The sequence below is a fragment of the Sinohyriopsis cumingii genome, chromosome 1 (assembly GCF_028554795.1).
Source record: "Sinohyriopsis cumingii isolate HCF-2022 chromosome 1, ASM2855479v2, whole genome shotgun sequence".
NCBI classification, from domain to species: domain Eukaryota; kingdom Metazoa; phylum Mollusca; class Bivalvia; order Unionida; family Unionidae; genus Sinohyriopsis; species Sinohyriopsis cumingii.
Window position 1 is genome coordinate 165155515 of NC_142961.1, and position 18189 is coordinate 165173703.

The 18189-nt window shown below is 35.9% G+C and overlaps 1 protein-coding gene across 1 annotated transcript in view; it reads right to left on the minus strand.

The window, feature by feature from the left end:
* Positions 1-18189, minus strand: part of LOC149808310 (putative ATP-dependent RNA helicase DDX28) — a 77306-nt gene that overhangs the window by 18608 nt on the left and 40509 nt on the right. The window contains exons 9-12 of the mRNA XM_089975853.1: positions 15675-15781; positions 8923-9039; positions 8037-8133; positions 1059-1210 (exon numbers count right to left, since the gene is read on the minus strand). Coding sequence (XP_089831979.1) covers positions 1059-1210; positions 8037-8133; positions 8923-9039; positions 15675-15781 — 473 coding nt within the window. The remainder of the gene's footprint in view (positions 1-1058; positions 1211-8036; positions 8134-8922; positions 9040-15674; positions 15782-18189) is intronic.

The following is an 18189-nucleotide window of genomic DNA, read 5'->3' on the forward strand; positions in this document are numbered from 1 at the left end:
TTGTCAATTTCATTATTTTTTAAACTGAGTGTTTGGACTGACTTGTAAAATGGGTTCTCTCATCGGGATGGGACAGGCCTTGACTTTAATATGCCTTTCTATGCTGTTCTTATAGACCCTGGATAGCATGGGTCAGTCTGATTCATTTGATCTGAAAATAGTTATGAACATTTCTCCTAAATAACTGTTTGTAACAGACATTGCAGATTTAATTGTTTGCTTGGTTGAAGGTTTCTTTTATGACTCAATAAACTCATTCACATTGTAAACTTCATCATCACTGCTACTTTCAAATGGGCAAAACAGCTTTTTAAGGTCATCCACAGACAAATCTAATAAATTAAAAGCCCTGATGTCTGTTACATGAGTGTACTTTGTTAACAATCAAAAGTAGTTCCTAACATATGATAACTATTTTTAGATGTGTGTTGCACAGTATGAACCAGTGCAGTATGAAAAATACTGCATGATTCAGACAGTGTAAAATTAATGGAGAAAAAAATGAGCATATAACAAGCAGCCAATACATTAATAATCAAATCTATATTGACTGTCTACATGGATGGAAAAAACTTGCAGATTTCTGATTGATAACAAGAGGCAATGTGGCATAATGTTGACAATATTGATGGATAACATGAGGCAATATGGCATAATGTTGATAATACTGCAGTGAAAGCTTAAACATGAAAACATGTTGTATTGGCAGCCACAGAGAGCAGTGGGCAGGGAAGGTAACTGGTGAAGGTTTCTTCACATTGTCTATATGATATATAGACAAGTAGCCAAGTTTATTTTCCTAAAGTGATTGGAGAATGAAATTACCAACAACTGCTTACAGTATCATTTCCTCTCATGAAATGCTTATGACACTTTCACAATGAGTTAAAAACAGGGAAAACAGTAATCACTTGAATATTTGATACTACTTGTGTGGCGCTGTTCAGTCCAATTGTTAATCCTGCTGAAAGCAATATGTAAAACATCAGCAATTTGAGCTGTCCAAATTCTACGCTCCAAAAGTTTAGAATATCACCCACAAAATAGCTACAACTTACATTCTCCTTGACTCTACCACTGATGTAGATATTATCAATATCAAGGTCCTTGAGCGTGTTGCTGAGCCAGACACAGGTGTCACTCTTGTTACAGAATATGATGGTGGGTACACCTTCAGTTTGTGCTTTTTTGGCTATCTCCACTATCTTCACTGTACACAAGAAAACATAAGACATATGATCTTGACCATATTTTACTTTACATGAACATAGATACACAGATATATACAGAGTTTAATGGCACATTAGCACAGTTATGGCTATAGTGTCAAGCAAATGCTAGGTAGCCAGGTAGTAAAAAAAATGGTAAAGGCTAACACCTTGCCAAGATCACCAAGAAGGTGAATCCGTCTGATAAAATGTGAATCTACATTATGAGATACAAGATGAAATTAAATTTAAGACCACAACATACCACCACCACCCTCCCAAAAGAAAAGGTTGAAATGTGTAAAATCCTCAAACTACAAGGTCAACATTTCTGTATACAAGACAAACTCTTTTAAAAAAATTATAAAGACCTTATCAGCTGGAATATTATAAGTACCCATTTGTCCTCTCGTCATACAGATGACTGCATCGAGCCTATTCCACAGGTATTACATCATTAAAATTAGCCTATTCCACAGGCAGGTATTATATAATTACAATTAGCCTATTCCACAGGTAAGTATTACCTCATTAAAATTAGCCTACTCCACAGGTAAGTATTACATTATTAAAATTAGCCTATTCCACAGGTAAGTTTTACATCATTAAAATTAGTTTTACACCCCCCAAAACTACATTCTAATATCAAAACTGTTGCTACTGCATAGCTGAATTTGTCAGTTTGGTGGGAGATCTGATGATTTCCAAACTGACAAACAAAAAGCACAAATAATACTCACCCTCACAAAAGAGCAGGAAACTACTGCATGATGGAATCCACATGGACTACCCTTTGAACAACAATGATTAGGCCCAGTGAGGAGATGCATTCGCTTTGATGGCTAATGAGTGAAGCTTAAAGGAGGAGAAAGTAGTGTGAGATTGCTAAAATGCAGCTTTCATCACATCCTCCAAAGATGAATGAGTTAGATAGGTGCATGAGGCACCAAAGGCATGAACCTAATGTGCTTTAATTTTCATAAAGGACATCCATTTCGGTAAGAGACTGGTAAGCTCTCTTGATAGTTAATGGAATCCACCTTCAAATGGTGAAAGATGATATATCAGCTGAACCTCTAACAGGTAGGAACAGTTGTTTCTTATCCTTCCTTCTCCCTTCTGATGCTGCCAAGTAAGAAAAACAATGACCCCTAACTGGACATAAAAATCTATCTTGGTCAACGCCCGCACAGATATGGCTAAGAATAGGGATCTCAACAGGGAGTGGAGCAACCTAAGGAAACTGGCTGTTTGCTTAAAAAAGCCTGTTTGGAAAAGGACAGAAGCAGACTCAACCTTCCCAGTGAACCAGATAGAGTCCTGCTCTATGGATAGGGCATTAAGCTTGCTCCTTCCTCCTGAAGACAATAAGGCAAGTAAGAAAATAGCCTTGAGGGTAAAAGTCTCAAAGGAAGGTCCACACAATGGTTCATGGGGGGGGGGAGGTACTTAGAGACCAAAAGACCCAAGAAAGATTCCATTTAGGCATCAGAGTGTGACACTGGTCTCTGCAATCCTGAATACCTGATCAGATCTGCTAAGTGAGAGTCTCTCCTGATGGCAGGTCCTTTTGAAAATTTCAGTAAGCTGGAAAGGGCTGCTCAATAGCCCATAATAATAAAAACAAAGCATTGTTTCTCTTCGAAAAGGAAGCAAAGTAAGGGACATCTAGGATTAACATACTATCTCCTGCATTAATCACAAAAGATTCTCCATTCTGCATCATATAACTTAAAGCATCCCTTCTTAACATAATTTTTTTGTGTGCAGACTCTCATATGCTAATTGCTGTAATTTTACTTCCCCTTGGAATAACCCAATGGCTACCTGGGGGGTCCATGGCCCACAGGTTGGGAATCAATGCCTTAGAGGTTGATCTTCTCCTGGACAGAATGATGCACTTAGCAACTTGGCTCAAAATCTTTTCTTTGCATACAGATCACTTGTGATGAGCCAAGCTTGAAGGTGGATAAATCTGTGAGCTGTTGTGTAGGAGGGAGTCACTGTGCTGCAATAGATGGTCCCTCATCCATAGTAAGGTCCTGGGATGGTCCACAAACAGATTTAGAAGACAGACGGCCGATGATCATCCATAGAGGGACATTCAAAATGAGCTGAACCATGGAGTGCCTGACTTTGTGAAGGATCTGTGGGATCGTAAGTGAAGGGTGGGAAGGCATTAGCGAACAGATGATTCCACCTCAGACTGAAGGCATCAAGTGCTCAGGCTCTCTGGTCAGGGACTTGACAAATATAAAAGGGGTGCTTGTTGCTCAGACTGTTGACAAACAAGTCCACCATGGGAGTCCCTAAAGATGGAACAGAGAGTCTGTTATGGATTGGTGGATTCTGTAAGAACTATCTTCCTGATAGACTCTCTGCCCAAGTGTTCTACCTGCCAGGAAAGTGGTGCACTCAAACGAATATTCCTTGTGAAGCTGTCCAGTGAAGGAGGCTGCAAACCTCCATGCAGAAAGAAGTTGTATGTTTATCTCCTTGTTTCCTGAAGAACGCTACCAATGACGTGCAGTCAGAGGAAACCATCACACAGTGAACTTTTATTTGCTAAATGACCCTCTGAAGGTCTAAAAACATTGCCCTCGTTTCCAAATTATTGCTGTGGATGACAGAATCTACTGGAGACCATAAACCCTAAAGAAACCAACCCTCCACCTCTAGACGAATGCCCCAGGCAAGAGTAAGGTTTGAGGGGTGTATGGGTCTCCCACCAGAAATGTCCTGATTTGCCTACAAACCTAGATGGTGGTTGAAAGCCCAAAACCAGAGAAATCATAGCATTCTATTAGTCCTTCTGCAGTTTCCAATTTGCTAAAAGTAGAAACTAGATTAGAAACGAGTGAAGCCTGGTTAGGGGAACTTTTAGTGTCTCCAACAGGGACAAAATCTTGTCTGTGCTGTCCACATGGATATGGACTAACCCTACAAATATGAGAAAAATCATCCCCATGCAGACAAAATCTTGAGAAGAATTGAGCTCTGACTGGTGGAAATTTGGTAAGAGACCAAGCCTGGTCACCATGAACCAACAGTGAGACAAGTCTAGGCTGAGGGACTCTAGCCAGACATTGTGGATCAACCAATCATTAAAATAATGGCAGGAATGGGATACCTTGTGACCATAAATGTGCTGCAACTGTTCTGAGGTACTTCCTGTTAGGAGGAAAGATAGGGGTGAAGGTACACAACCTGACGACTGATGGAGACCACCCAATTGCCAATCGTTATAGCATTCCTGTCTGAGGTTGTGGTCTACATCTTGAACGATTCCTCCAGCAGAAATCTGTTTAGGGGGAACGGTTGATAATCAGATGAGACTTACCCCCTTTCTTGGGAACCAGGAAAATATGGCAACAAAAGGCCAGAGATTGTTCTTTTAATGCCCTCTCTACTGCACCCTTTCAAAAAAGGGAATAAAGCTTTTCCTTTAACTGAACCAGATTTAACTAGTGGAAGCAAATGGGAGACCTTACTAAGGGAGGAAGATCCTGAAACCAAAGCTGGTAATGATCTCTTATGATAGAAAGGACCCAACCATCAACTGTTATGTCAGCATGCAAAACGAGGCTGAGTCTGGCACCAACGGCAGCCGAATAAACAATATGGTGTACAGGATAGGCAACAAGTCCCTAAGGCTGTTCACCAACGTCCTTAGGAAAGGGGGAAGGCCCTGCAAATTTCTTTCCTGGGCCTCTGTGGTGCACCCTTTTAAAGGCCTGCCTGCCAATGGGGAGCTCTGAAATGGGGTTGTTGCTTTGACTGGGGCTGCACAGATTAAACAAATCTAGCTGGTGGGTCTTGAGAATGGTCAGGATGATTCTGCTCCTTGACTGAGCCAGAAGTGGATGCAAGGGATCGGTGTTGATGGTCTCTCACATCCTGAGTACCCATAGGGGACGATACATCTGAAGACAGTCTCAGCCTCCAGAGGGGTGGCAGCCCTAACAATATTCTTACTGTAAAACTTCAAAAAATGTTCCATGTCACATCCCTGCGGAGGTGAAGAAGCTCCACTGACAAGGCCATTGACAAAGACAAAGTATTTCAAGATGTTTTTACCATTTCCATCAACAAGTAATGGATATGGACTGCCATTGTCAACAGAGATTCTTCCTTCAGCAGGATGAATGAGGCTAGTGAAATTAGGTCAGCATACGAAGCTACAGTCACTAATGACCTAGCCACTTGTTCAGAGGATTCCAGTGTTTTTAATGGAAAGCAAGCGCAGATCCATGTAGACCCACTTGACCTCTGAGAAAGCCCCTTGATCATAACTGAGTAAGAAAGGAGCAAGAGATCTGGAAAAACGTTTCCCCTAAAAAGTTTTCTCCAAACTGAAAACAATTCTGGAGTCATTAGAACCAGAATGTTGGGATAGAGATCATTCGGCATTCACCGCTTTACTGAATGACCAGGATTCCTCCAATGCCTCCTTAACTGAAGCTTGATAAAGGTTAGGGTTTCAACCCATGAATCTTTCAAAGTTTGTGAGAAGAAACAAAGGCTAAAGACCAAGTTCTAAGTCAAATAGAGACCATAATTCCATAAAAGTTTTGCTTTAAAAAAAGGTAAAAACAGAACCTGACCTAGGTCTTTTTAAAGTAAAGTCTCATACCAAATTCAGTTTCAATCCATGAAGTCATTCAGGGGCCATAACTCCATTAAATTTGGTGAACTTGATTTAAGTATTCTTAATCTAAGGTCTCATATCAAACTTTATTTTGATCCATAAACAACTTTAAAAGTTACAAGGCAGAATGAAACTTATGATGGGTGTGGGAAGACAATGATGTTAGGGGATGAGATGGATGGACATGGGTTAATTTATCAATCTATTTTCTACATACACATCATTTAAATTTAGGAGATGCAGTACAGTAGCTCTGTCGGAAGAACATCAGACCCATAATCCAAGGGTAGCAGGTTTGATATCTACCCAGGCCAGCCCAGGTTGTCCTTGGGAATGATTAAAGTCAATAATGTGTAGAAAGTGCCATTAAAACCAATAAAAAGCAGGAAAGATAATCATTTAAATCAAGCAAAAGACACATAATAATGTCACAACATACCCTGTACAACATGCTTACCACCACTGCATTATCAGTACATGTGCCGTGCCTGTTGAATTACCATAAATTCACTATTTTTTGTGGGATACCAATTTTTGTGGGTTTTATCGTTACCATAAGCCAATACTTTAAAGACCAAATCAACAGCAATCCCTAAGTGAAAGCAATACAACTTTTAGTACAGCACACTCTTGAGTGACCTCTGCTATCAGCAATAAAACTTTTAGTACAGCACACTCCTGAGTGACCTCTATAGCAACGACCTATCATTTACAACCACAATCGTCATGGATCAATTTTATTACATACAAGCACTGTCATGAGCAACCACTTGCAGAGTGTGACCAGTGATCACTATTTTGGGGCAAAACTTGGATTTGGACACTTCTATGAATGACCACACACACAAAAAACAGACAAACACTAAAGAACTTTATTCTACTGAAACCAATGGGCAGTTAGAAGAGTCTGCAGGTAAAATGCAGATTGTTTGAAACAACACTGCTATGAATGACCAGCACTGCAAAACATATAAAGACCAGTGAGCATGACCTTTATTTATTTGCAAACAAGACTTCTTAGAAGGGTTTATTCTAAACAGAGAAAATAATTAACTCTGGCTACTAGTTTGCTCAAATCTACACATCATGCAGACAGACTTGTATGCTACAGGCCATAAACCAAACTAAAATACATGTCACTAAATATCACTGTAGTGCCAAAGTCATGTAAATCCCCATTATGATTAGCCATTCCTTCAAAGGGAGCAGTCAGGGATATATCTAGCTGATTAAAGGTTTTAATGTTTCTTTATTGTTTGCAAAATCAATAATGGCATATTGAAAAATCTTCGCATTTGGTTTCGGTGTAATGATGGAGTACATTGTTTCTCTTCGGAGTTAATCTGTAATGCCTGGAGTAATTGACTCTTTATCTTGGTTTTTAATACTTTATTAATATTTGACATATCTGATTGTTATTCTGAAAGGTTTGTGTTGTATCTTTGCCTTTTGATGTTACAATAATTCAACTTCATAGTGCAGCTGGTTACATCATTTGTTTATGGAGTTAATCTTTTTATCTCATCAGTCAAGTAGGCCTTGGACTTTTGTTGCTAGTTATTTTGTTTCTGGTGGGTTAATTCATTACATATATATTCTATATTTACCAAAAACCACTACAGTGCAATTCATACACAGGATAAATAAATATTACCTTATTAGCTAATTTTGCAATTCACATTATAACATGCACACATGATCTTCAAATATAAAGCCTAAGGTAAATATTTTATGACAGATGTATATCTAGACTACTACATAAAATGAGAAGAAATAAATGTAATTTCTTACCAAGAACTATGAATAAAGAATAAACTGCATATAAAGTAATTGAAGTTCATTTTTCTTCATAAGCCCTTCCTGTAGAAACATGTTATGACAGACCACCTGTTTTGAGAGATGGCTTTTAGTTGGCAGAAAAGTGGTCTTTCAAGTAACATGTTTGAAAAGAAAAAAACGTTCATTTATTCATATGCATCCAACACAAATGTTATCCATATCTATAAGTTCTGGTTTCAGTAAACTAATTTTTATATCAACCTGAGCTGTTTATGTAATGTAAACTCACATCCACAAAATTACCTGACAAATGTGAAATAAAGTGCAGTGTTCACAAAATGTTAGACCTGTCCTACTTAAAGTTATAGATCTTACAACATCCCATCTTCAAAACACTGTACCTGGTTTGTCCGTTCCTTTTATTCGGATAAATGTCTGTGGAACATGAGGCATGATACGGTGCAGATTTTCTGTGGTTACACGAGAAAAGCAATCTGCCTGTAAAGAAATAATAGAATGCTTCATATTAAAGCACAACAATATTTATCTCTGCACTTTGAAGAATGTTGGAATACTGTGATACAGTCTGTCTGTTATTATTTACAACCGAAATGCCCCATAACTCCTCTTTTAAATGCTAAAAATGTGTTATTCAAGTAAATGGTAGCACTAAGGGTCTAAATTGCAATCAAAAATGGTCCTGTTCAAGTCAAGATCTTTCTCTTGAACTTTCTCAGGTGAATTAGAGCACAAAGCCAGCATGAATTTGGATCAGTCTGTATTCTGTTTCTTTCCTGATTCAAGTACTTCAGTCATCTAGATATACAAGTGTTTAAGTTGCAGTTTATCTATAAAGAATTTTAACAGATTGGAAAATTATCATCTTAAGTGGTCATAATTGCTTAATTTGTGATTAGAAATAGGATACGTCCACCATGCTCAGAGTGGTTTGCATAAGAGTGTCTTCATGACCTATCTGTGAAATTATCTTTTTGGCATGTGATCAGAAAACTCTAGGGCAGTGTTGTGACACTTGGTCAAATCAAGTTCAAAAAAATACTTTCCCCAAAGAGAAGCAACTATTCCAATCATAGCCTGTGCCAATCTGGATCAATTTACATACTTATTGCTGTATTTATGAACTTAGTGTACATTCAATGTTCTGTATAACCCTCTTAATAGCATTAATTGTAAACAAAAATTATAATGGAAATCTACAAATCCCTATTATAATGGAAATCTTCATGGCAAATGTATTCTTAAATATACAATGAACTGTACACATACTGAAACAAAGTCTTTCATGATGTCATCAAGTCCACGTGGCATGGTGGCACTGACAAGCAACATCTGGATATTGGAGAAAGCATTGGATCCCTTTTCACTGACACTTCCTCCTTGGACCTGTAATTTAGACCAAAAGTTTGGTGGTGACCAGTTTTTGTCAATTCGCTTTTATTTAAAATAACAATATTTTTCCAATTGTGTGGCTGTTACAAACAATATATTTAAAATGCATTTGTTATAAAAACTATTTCTGTCAATGTAAAATCCATAAATTTAAATACCAGTGCAATTAGATTTTATGTTTCTTTCTTTGTGTAAAACTATGAAAAATTAAGCCAACAAAATAAATAAGTTCACAGAATTTGAAATAATTGGGTAATAAGAACTTTTGCTCTGCCTGATGAATACATGAGAAGGAAACATCTACCTGACATTGATGACATTTAAAAGTAGAGGTCATTGTAATATAAAGAAGATGCTACTTCGGAAGAAATGAGGGTCATTTAAGAAATTATGAAGAAATTATTGCTTTATTAATTGTGTACTGGCGAGATAATACATTTGTTATGATTTTCTTACCAAATATAATGTTGCTTATGTGACTACACTTTGCATTTGCATCCACTAACTGATGTTACATGCAAATTTTGATGGTGATACACCGCTGAGAACATGAAATGAAAGCAATATTTTTTGCAAATTACATTTCTCCAATAATACTTACTGGACATTGTAGCATGTTGTCTAGGAATGAAACTCCACAGATGTACTGAACTGAGATATGACACTGTCTAACATTTTACTTACAGTCCAACATCAACATCCTAGTTGATGCAGTGTCTAACATATTACTTACAGTCCAACATCAACATCTTAGTTGTATATTAACCATATTTTCAATGTGTTTGGGAAAAAGATGGCAAGTTGAAATGTGTTAAGGGTTCCATATCTATATGGACAAAATATTGACAAGGGAAAGTTCTTACTCCTCTGCATTGATTATATATCACATACTCTAGAAGAAAAGCTGTTTATGTCATGAATAATTTAAGGAACTTTTTTGTGGTGTGTCACCAAGGAATGTTGTCATTTCTGTGTTAGACATTAAGAAAATCAAGGTCTAAGGGCTTAAAATGGAGCTGAATTGAAGGGTGTAGTGCACTACCTCAGTATGGGAAGCTAAGATATATCCATGTCATATGAATGGTATATACAGGTGAGTGCATCAAACATATCAAGACTGATCATGTGCTCAACATGCTGCACTGAAAGATGAATGTACTTGTCATGTCCATCTTAAAATGGGGCAGAAAAAATTACTTGAGCCTGTTTAGCTCTACTGCAGGTCTCAATCTGCCACTGGATTTTGTAACCATACATGCTCTTGAGTCTAAACCCAGTGCATGCAGTTTTCTTATCTCCACCACCATTTGCAAACAAAAACTAGACTTACATCACCTTCACTGGATTACTTAGGAGATCCATCATGTAGGTAAAGGACAAAAATGTGGAGGGAGGTCGCACAATGAAATCCTGAGATATTCTGACATGGCTTGGATCAGTTATCGCTTGCCAAGAATGGTTGATCCAAATCTTATTACAAAAGGAGTAGTCTGCTGCCCCAGGTGGGTCACACTGAGGCATGGGTGAGTGTGTATCACTGATGATTGGCATAAGGCCTGGGGAAAGAGAAATTATTTTCTCTCTCTTCCCTGCCAGTGCCTTCCTGCAAAAATAGGGGCATGTAAATGCCTATAATTCTGCCATTGTAGAGAAACACCCCTAGACTTATATGGCAACAATCATCTCTTGAATATTCCCAGAGAGAACTGAGCAAACAGAGGAGCATAAACTGAAAACTAAAGGGGCACAACTCCTGTCGCTGTTGCTTCTCACCTCCTCAGTTCAAAGCCAAAACAGTTGTGGAGGGAGTGAGTGCATTGAAACCCAGCTATGATTGTTAGTGGCCAGTTTGACTAATCTTCAAGTAGGCAGGAATTTGACACAGTGTTCCTGACTAACTCTTAAGTTGAATTTAAGACTTGTACTTATTCAACATCAAGACAAGGTACAGCTTGATAAAATATCTCAGTATGTGACTGTTTACCAGTTTGGGTGAGAAACTTGTGGGCAACTAACTCACCATAAAGTTCTTGCATTATTGGGATCATAAACACTCCAAGAGAAGCCCAGTAATGTTGCTGTGTCTTTAACACTTGGAGCATGATTCTGAATGATAAACATTGTCATCATTAGATAGAGTCAATAAGGAACTTAGCCCTGTAGGTAGAAATGGCAGTGGATGAGAGCACTGAGATGGAGACAACATCACATAGATTTTCTCTACTGCTACCTTGAACTAAATTCCAGTTATTCCATTTTTTTGAAGCATTTCCATTTTATCTCCTTCATTAACATGAGGGATTTATTCAACAGGAGTCCAGGGATACAGCCTTCCAGCATATCAGCATGCATCAACATTTTGTTTATTGGATATGCTGTCAGAAGTAATCACAATATAGAATGCCAGTTTATCTAGGTCAAACTGCTCGGTAAGTAATGCTGGTTCACTTTGAATTCATAGGAATGGCCAGTCTGGTCTATCAGTTGGCTGGCCAGCAATATGAAAGGTCTGTTCATCATAAGACTTACTGTTGGAAGACATGATGGCTAATTCGCTAGCCAGTCAGAGATAATAGACTCCTTACAACTGCATTTGCATATAGCTTATTTGTACAGTTGGACCAGACAGGTTGCAGTTGGAGCAGCAAATGAAAATGATATATGTCTTGTGGACTGTCTGGTTGGTGCAGTTTGGCCAGCCAGCCTTATTGCTCAAATTACAAACCTTTGTGTCCGACTTGTTTATTAGTATTGAGACAGGCAGGGTAAATGATATTTGTAGATGCTCATGACTCCTAAGGGCTGTGGACAAGTTTATCAGTGTCTTCTGATATTTGATTGCAAGGCCCTAAAGCCTCATAGGTGTGGTCCTATCTTTTTGTTGTTATCCCTCATGACTCGTTTGCAGGGTCCCAGGCTTATCCCCAATGAGATTGCAATGTTTAATCATCATTTCTACTCATCAACAAAACATTCCAATGCTTAATTGGAATCTCTAATGGTTTCTATTATCTTCAGAGATACAGTATATACAAAAGTATAGACAAATATATCATTGCCAAACTGTGTACAGAAGTATGGACAACTATATCACTCCTAAACACCAAACTATTAATCTGTTAGTGATTCTGGATTGCTGGGACCCTTAGCTATATTTATAGGTTACTGAATTTCTATGGGAAAATATGAACAAGTTTTTTCGGGTGGATAGTACGCAACCTTAGGAGTGCAGTATATCCATCTGACAAAACAAGTTCATATTTTCCCATACAAATGCAATAACCTTTTTATTATATACTCATTTTCTTATTCTACCCAAGACTTAATTATATAAACAAAAATACACTACAAGAAACAAAGTAATTGAATTTATATTCCAAAGTAAATACACATGCACATATTCATCATTACACAACAACAATATTAATGCACATGTAACTGTGCCCAGCGAAATTTGAACTTAGTCGTGTGATTGACATCACTTTCGAAAGAAAATGTCATTTTGGTCTACTTAAAATTGAAATCTAGAGTCATATTGTGAATGAATGCACATTGCAACAACTTTTCCATTTGGTCTGGAATGAATGGAATTTGGTATTTCTGTTGATTCAAGTACATTTTGTCATTATGGACTGGATTTATCTGTGTCAGTTATACATGAAGTATATCTGATTTGAGCAGCAAGGAAGCAGCATCTTGACTCATCTGCACGTGTTTCTGTTCTTTCACTGAATGTTAGGAATCATAATGTGGGAAAAATATGAGGTCTTTCAATTGTAATTATCAAAAAGATGCTAAGGAAAATATAATGTTCATTTTGAGTGCATTAAGAGGGATGTTACTGCACTTGGAATGAAGTCAAAATCAAAGTACAATTTCAAAATGTGTATTCAAGCTTTAGAATCCATGACATAGCTCATGTAATTTGGATTTGCAGAACTAAGAAAGTACGGAATTTCAGAATGTAAAACTGTAAGTATATTTTTGCCATTCTTTTTACCAGCTAAAGAAGACACGTATATGCCTTGTCACTTGCATGCTCTTTGTAGGGACCCCAGCAATGTTATGGCCTGTATGGCATCTATTGCTAGCCAAACATTTTATCAAAAAAATTAACTTGTAGAATATTGCAAAGCAGCTGGTATGTGGCATCCATGAAACAGCTGCTTTAGTTCATTCAGAAACAGATTTAATCAACCAAAACCTAAAGGGTCTACTACAAGAGTGTACATGATTTGTTTACAAAGTAGTTCCTAATGCACTTTACTATTGGGCACACGTGTCATGCACATGTGTGCAATATGAAGGTGTTTAACATATTCTCGATACATGATATGCCATTAATTATGTATTCTTGATACACGATATGCAATCAATAATGTATTCTCGATACATGATATGCCTTCAAATAATGCATTCTCAATACATGATATGCCATCAATAATGTAGTCTTGATACACGATATGCAACCAATAATGTATTCTCAATACATGATATGGCATCAATTATGTATTCTTGATACATGATATGCAATCAATAGTGTATAATCGATATATGATATGCCTTCAAATAATGTATTCTCAATACATGATATGCCATCAATAATGTAGTCTTAATACATGATATGCAATCAATAATGTATTCTCAATACATGACATGCCATCAATAATGTAGTCTTGATACATGATATGCAATCAATAATGTATTCTCAATACATGAAATGCCATCAATAACACATTCCTGATACATGATATGACATCAATAATGTATTCTCAATACATAATATGCCATCAATATTGTATTCTTGATATATGATATGCCATCAATAATGTATTCTCAATATGTAATATGCCATCAATAATGAATTCTCGATACATGTCATCAATAATGTATAATTGATACATGATATGCCATCAATAATGCTTTCTCGATACATGATATGCCTTCAATATCTCAATACATGATATACCATCAATAATGTATTCTTGATACATAACATGCCATCACTAATGTATTCTCTATTCATGATATGCCATCAATAATGTATTTCTGATTCATGATATGCCATTACATTATTTCTGATATTACTTATTTTCACTTTGTATTGTTTATTTATTTATTTATTTTTTATTCATTATATGCTATGGATAATTGTATTTTGAATTTGACCTTGTCAAGTTCATTTTCTAGATGACCCGAATCACTGATTTTGGTTTTTGTAAACAACATGTTTATCCTAGTCTGAGTCCAGAACATTGGAAATTCCCCATGAAATGCTGGTTCTACCTGTTGTTTACTATATTTTATATTATAATTTTAGTAACATACTTTCTAATTATAACTTAGATTTTATCTTCTAAATATCTGGGACCTTCCAGAAAGAAATTTTCCATTAGGTAATAGCTTTTTCTTAGAAAATGCTAAATTGTGACCTGATGTCAAGCAGAGGACTATATAATCTTGTTTACCAAGAAATTATTCATCATGCCATAAGATCTGAGCAAAATCAGTTGTATAACATTGTTATGTACAGTATTTAATTTTGGCTGGAATTTATTTATTGAAATCACACAAGTTAATCCTCTCTGAAAATACAAAGTGCTCAAAAATAACATTCCTGGAAATAAAGACTTGGATTTAGAGTGATATTCAAATAAGGATATATTCTTATATTGTATTAATGTGATTCAATATCGCTATGACACAGGCACATCAACACTTGCAGTGTTATATTTATTTTCGAATACCACTAAAGTTTATTCAGACTGTGAAAGAAATTCTATGATTACTTGTTATTTAATTTGCAATACTGTATGTTCTTTTTATATTTCTCACTTTGTATTCAATGGAAAAATATTGTCAAGTTTTACAAAACTTGTTGGTTTTTGCTTTGGTCTGTTACTTTGTTTAAGATCACACATTCTCAACATTCAGTACAGTATTTCTAATACATTATATACTATCAATACTGTATTGTTCATACATGATATGCCATCAATACAGTATTTCAAAATGATATGTCATCAATATTGTATTGTTGATACATTATATGCGATAAATACTGTATTGGTAATACATTATATGCCATAAATAGTCTTTCTGGTACATGATATGCCATCAATACTGTATTTCTGATACATTATATGCCATAAATACAGTATTTCTGATACACAATATGACATCAGTACTGCATTTCTGTTACAAGATATACCATAATAATGTATTCTAAATGCACATTATGACATCAATGCTGTATTCTTGGTACAGGATAAATAATTCGAAAAGAAAGACTTTAGCAAAATTCTTTTGACACTCCTGTTTGGTGTTTTTCCACCTCTCCCTCAAAATCATAGGATGTGTTACGTGTTTTACCTACTTTAACTTTTTGTAGGATTCATGTTACCAGGCATTTTACCTACCTTATTCTTTTGTAGGATATGTGTTACATTTTACCTACCTTAACCTTTAGTAGGATTCATGTTACCATGCGTTTTACCTACCGTAACATTCTGTAGGATTCATGTTACCACGTGTTTCACCCACCTTAACCTTTTGTAGGATTTGTGTTACCAGGCATTTTACCAACCTTATCCTTTTGTAGGATTTGTATTACCAGGTGTTTTACCTACCTTAAGCTTCTGTAGGATTTGTGTTACAAGGGAACTGAAACTGTCATCTAACAAAGTATCTGCTTCATCTAGCACAACACTTTGAATCCGAGAGGGTACAATTTTACCTGAAAAAAATCCCAATATTGATTCAAGTCTCAACATTTTTGGTAGTTTTTCTATAAACATTTTTATATAGCTGGAGTTCAGTTATGACTCATAAGGTGATACTTTCAGTATACGTGTTATATTTTACCTTGCACTGTCTTGGGCTTCAATTATGTTGTTCTATTACATTATATGACTTTTTCTATCAATTGACATGATGTTGTTCTACTAAATGATATGATATTGTTTTATCAAATTATATATTGTTCTATCAAATGATATAATATTGGTGTATCAAATTATATAATATTGTTCTATTAAAAGATATGATGTTGTTCTACTAAATGATATATTGTTTTATCAAATTATATATTGTTATATCAAATAATATGATATTATTCTATCAAAAGATATGATGTTGTTCTACTTAATTATATCATTATTCAGAACTCATCACAGTGAACCAAAATATATTAGGGCATCAAAAGTCCACTTAAGAACAGGTCTAATTAACTAAACAGCTAATGACATGTAAGGAGTTTCTGCTATAGTCATTTTATTATTCTAATTTAATGAAAGATTTTGCTACAGCCATTTCTTCATGTTCATGTAAGGATGTTAGTGTTGTTGTTATAGGGTTCAACACCATTTTTCAGCACATAAGATAGGCTATACATGGCAGCCAGTATAACTGGTAGAGGAAGAACCCTCGGAAGAACCACCAACCCACAAGAAGCTGCTGACATTATCACACAGGATACAAAAGGAAATCTACAACATGTTTGAGAATATAAAAAAGATTGGCTTGCTCTGAGTGAATAACAGATATTTTTCATTTTGTGTGTAAATACTAAAGTGTTTACTTAGATTTTCACCCAGAAGATGAAATCTATTCATTAGTCACTTGTTTCAAGCCAATATCCTCTGCATCTCTTCCTATAGACCGATCCATCAGAACAAACCTGGTATATCATCAAGGCAGTTGTAGAATAAATATATGCTTGGGTACCAAGCAACTCCATGAGCTAAAAAAAATACCACATATGGAGACATTTTCAAAGTTCTGATTTGCAGCTTTCTTGATCCTGACACAAATCATGCAAATTTACCAGAAAAGAAAAGGATTAAATGAAAAGGTACCATTGCAAGGAATTTCCACATAAATTTTACATGCAAATTCTGTCTTATCTTTCATAGTACAGTGCATACAAGGTAAATCCCGACAGACTTTTCGTGGTACAAGGTAAATTCCATAAAAGGCTTTTCATGGAACAAGGTAAATTCCATATTAAGCTTTTCATGGTACAAGGTAAATCCTATATGAGGCTTTATAATACATCCTTAGGGATTTCAACCCATTATTATATGTCCTTAGAGACTTCACTTCACTTCATTATAAAGATATTCTCATGGACTTTAACCAACTACAATTATGTCCTTCAGGACTTCACCTCACTACAATATGTCCTTAGTGATTTTAACCCACTACAATATGTCCTTAGGGACTTGAATGGAGGTACTCATGTTCGGAAACCAACGTTAGGAGAAGATGGGCATTCAGGGGCCATAACTCCTTTAAATGATGCTTGAAATCTAATTCTTACATGGACTCAACAATACAAGCAGCATCTCATGTAAAGATATGATGTTGATTAGTAATTACCATCACTCTGTTGTCACAGAATTGTGTAGTAACATGCTTATGCACTCTATATGAATTAAAAAGTACTCAAGTTTTGTTGCCACATACAGTGTTACCCTAGGATGGTTGATGTTTTACTCCAGCTATTTCATAATACTGAGTATGGTTCAACTAATGCTGCATCAGCAAAGTGCTTGCAGTGAATTTCACCATAACCAAATATGAGTTTTGTCAGGAAACTGTCAACTTTATGGGAGTAATCTTCAGATGATGTGGTATGTGAAATATAACATTTTATTCTTTCTTGATATCTGTTTTCTGTGTTTATTGATTTAATTTCTGAGAATGTATTCTATATTTTACAGAGTCAGATCTGTCATTTAACACAATGCTATCAGATGGATTATAGCCTGTTTCAAGTAGGCCATTTATATAACTGAACAAAGGGATTTAATTCTACATCGCATGCATTAAAGGAAAGAAAGAGTCGAGTTCTTATAATTCAGTGAAATTATTCTTCTTTGACACAAATTCATTTACAAACTCAGTTATCATAATATTAATCTTGAACAGTACTTCTTATAAAAAGATTTAATGTGTAATGAAGTCATCTTATGTGTGTGCATATGTAATACATATTATTGCCTTCATATTTAACCATGTATCATACACTACACAGGTCAGTCATTATATTTTTGTATATTTCTGTGAGATTTCATGGAACCCTTATGCTGTTGTTGATGGTGGTGTTGGCTTGGAGGATTGTGCTGGTTTACTCGCACTGAG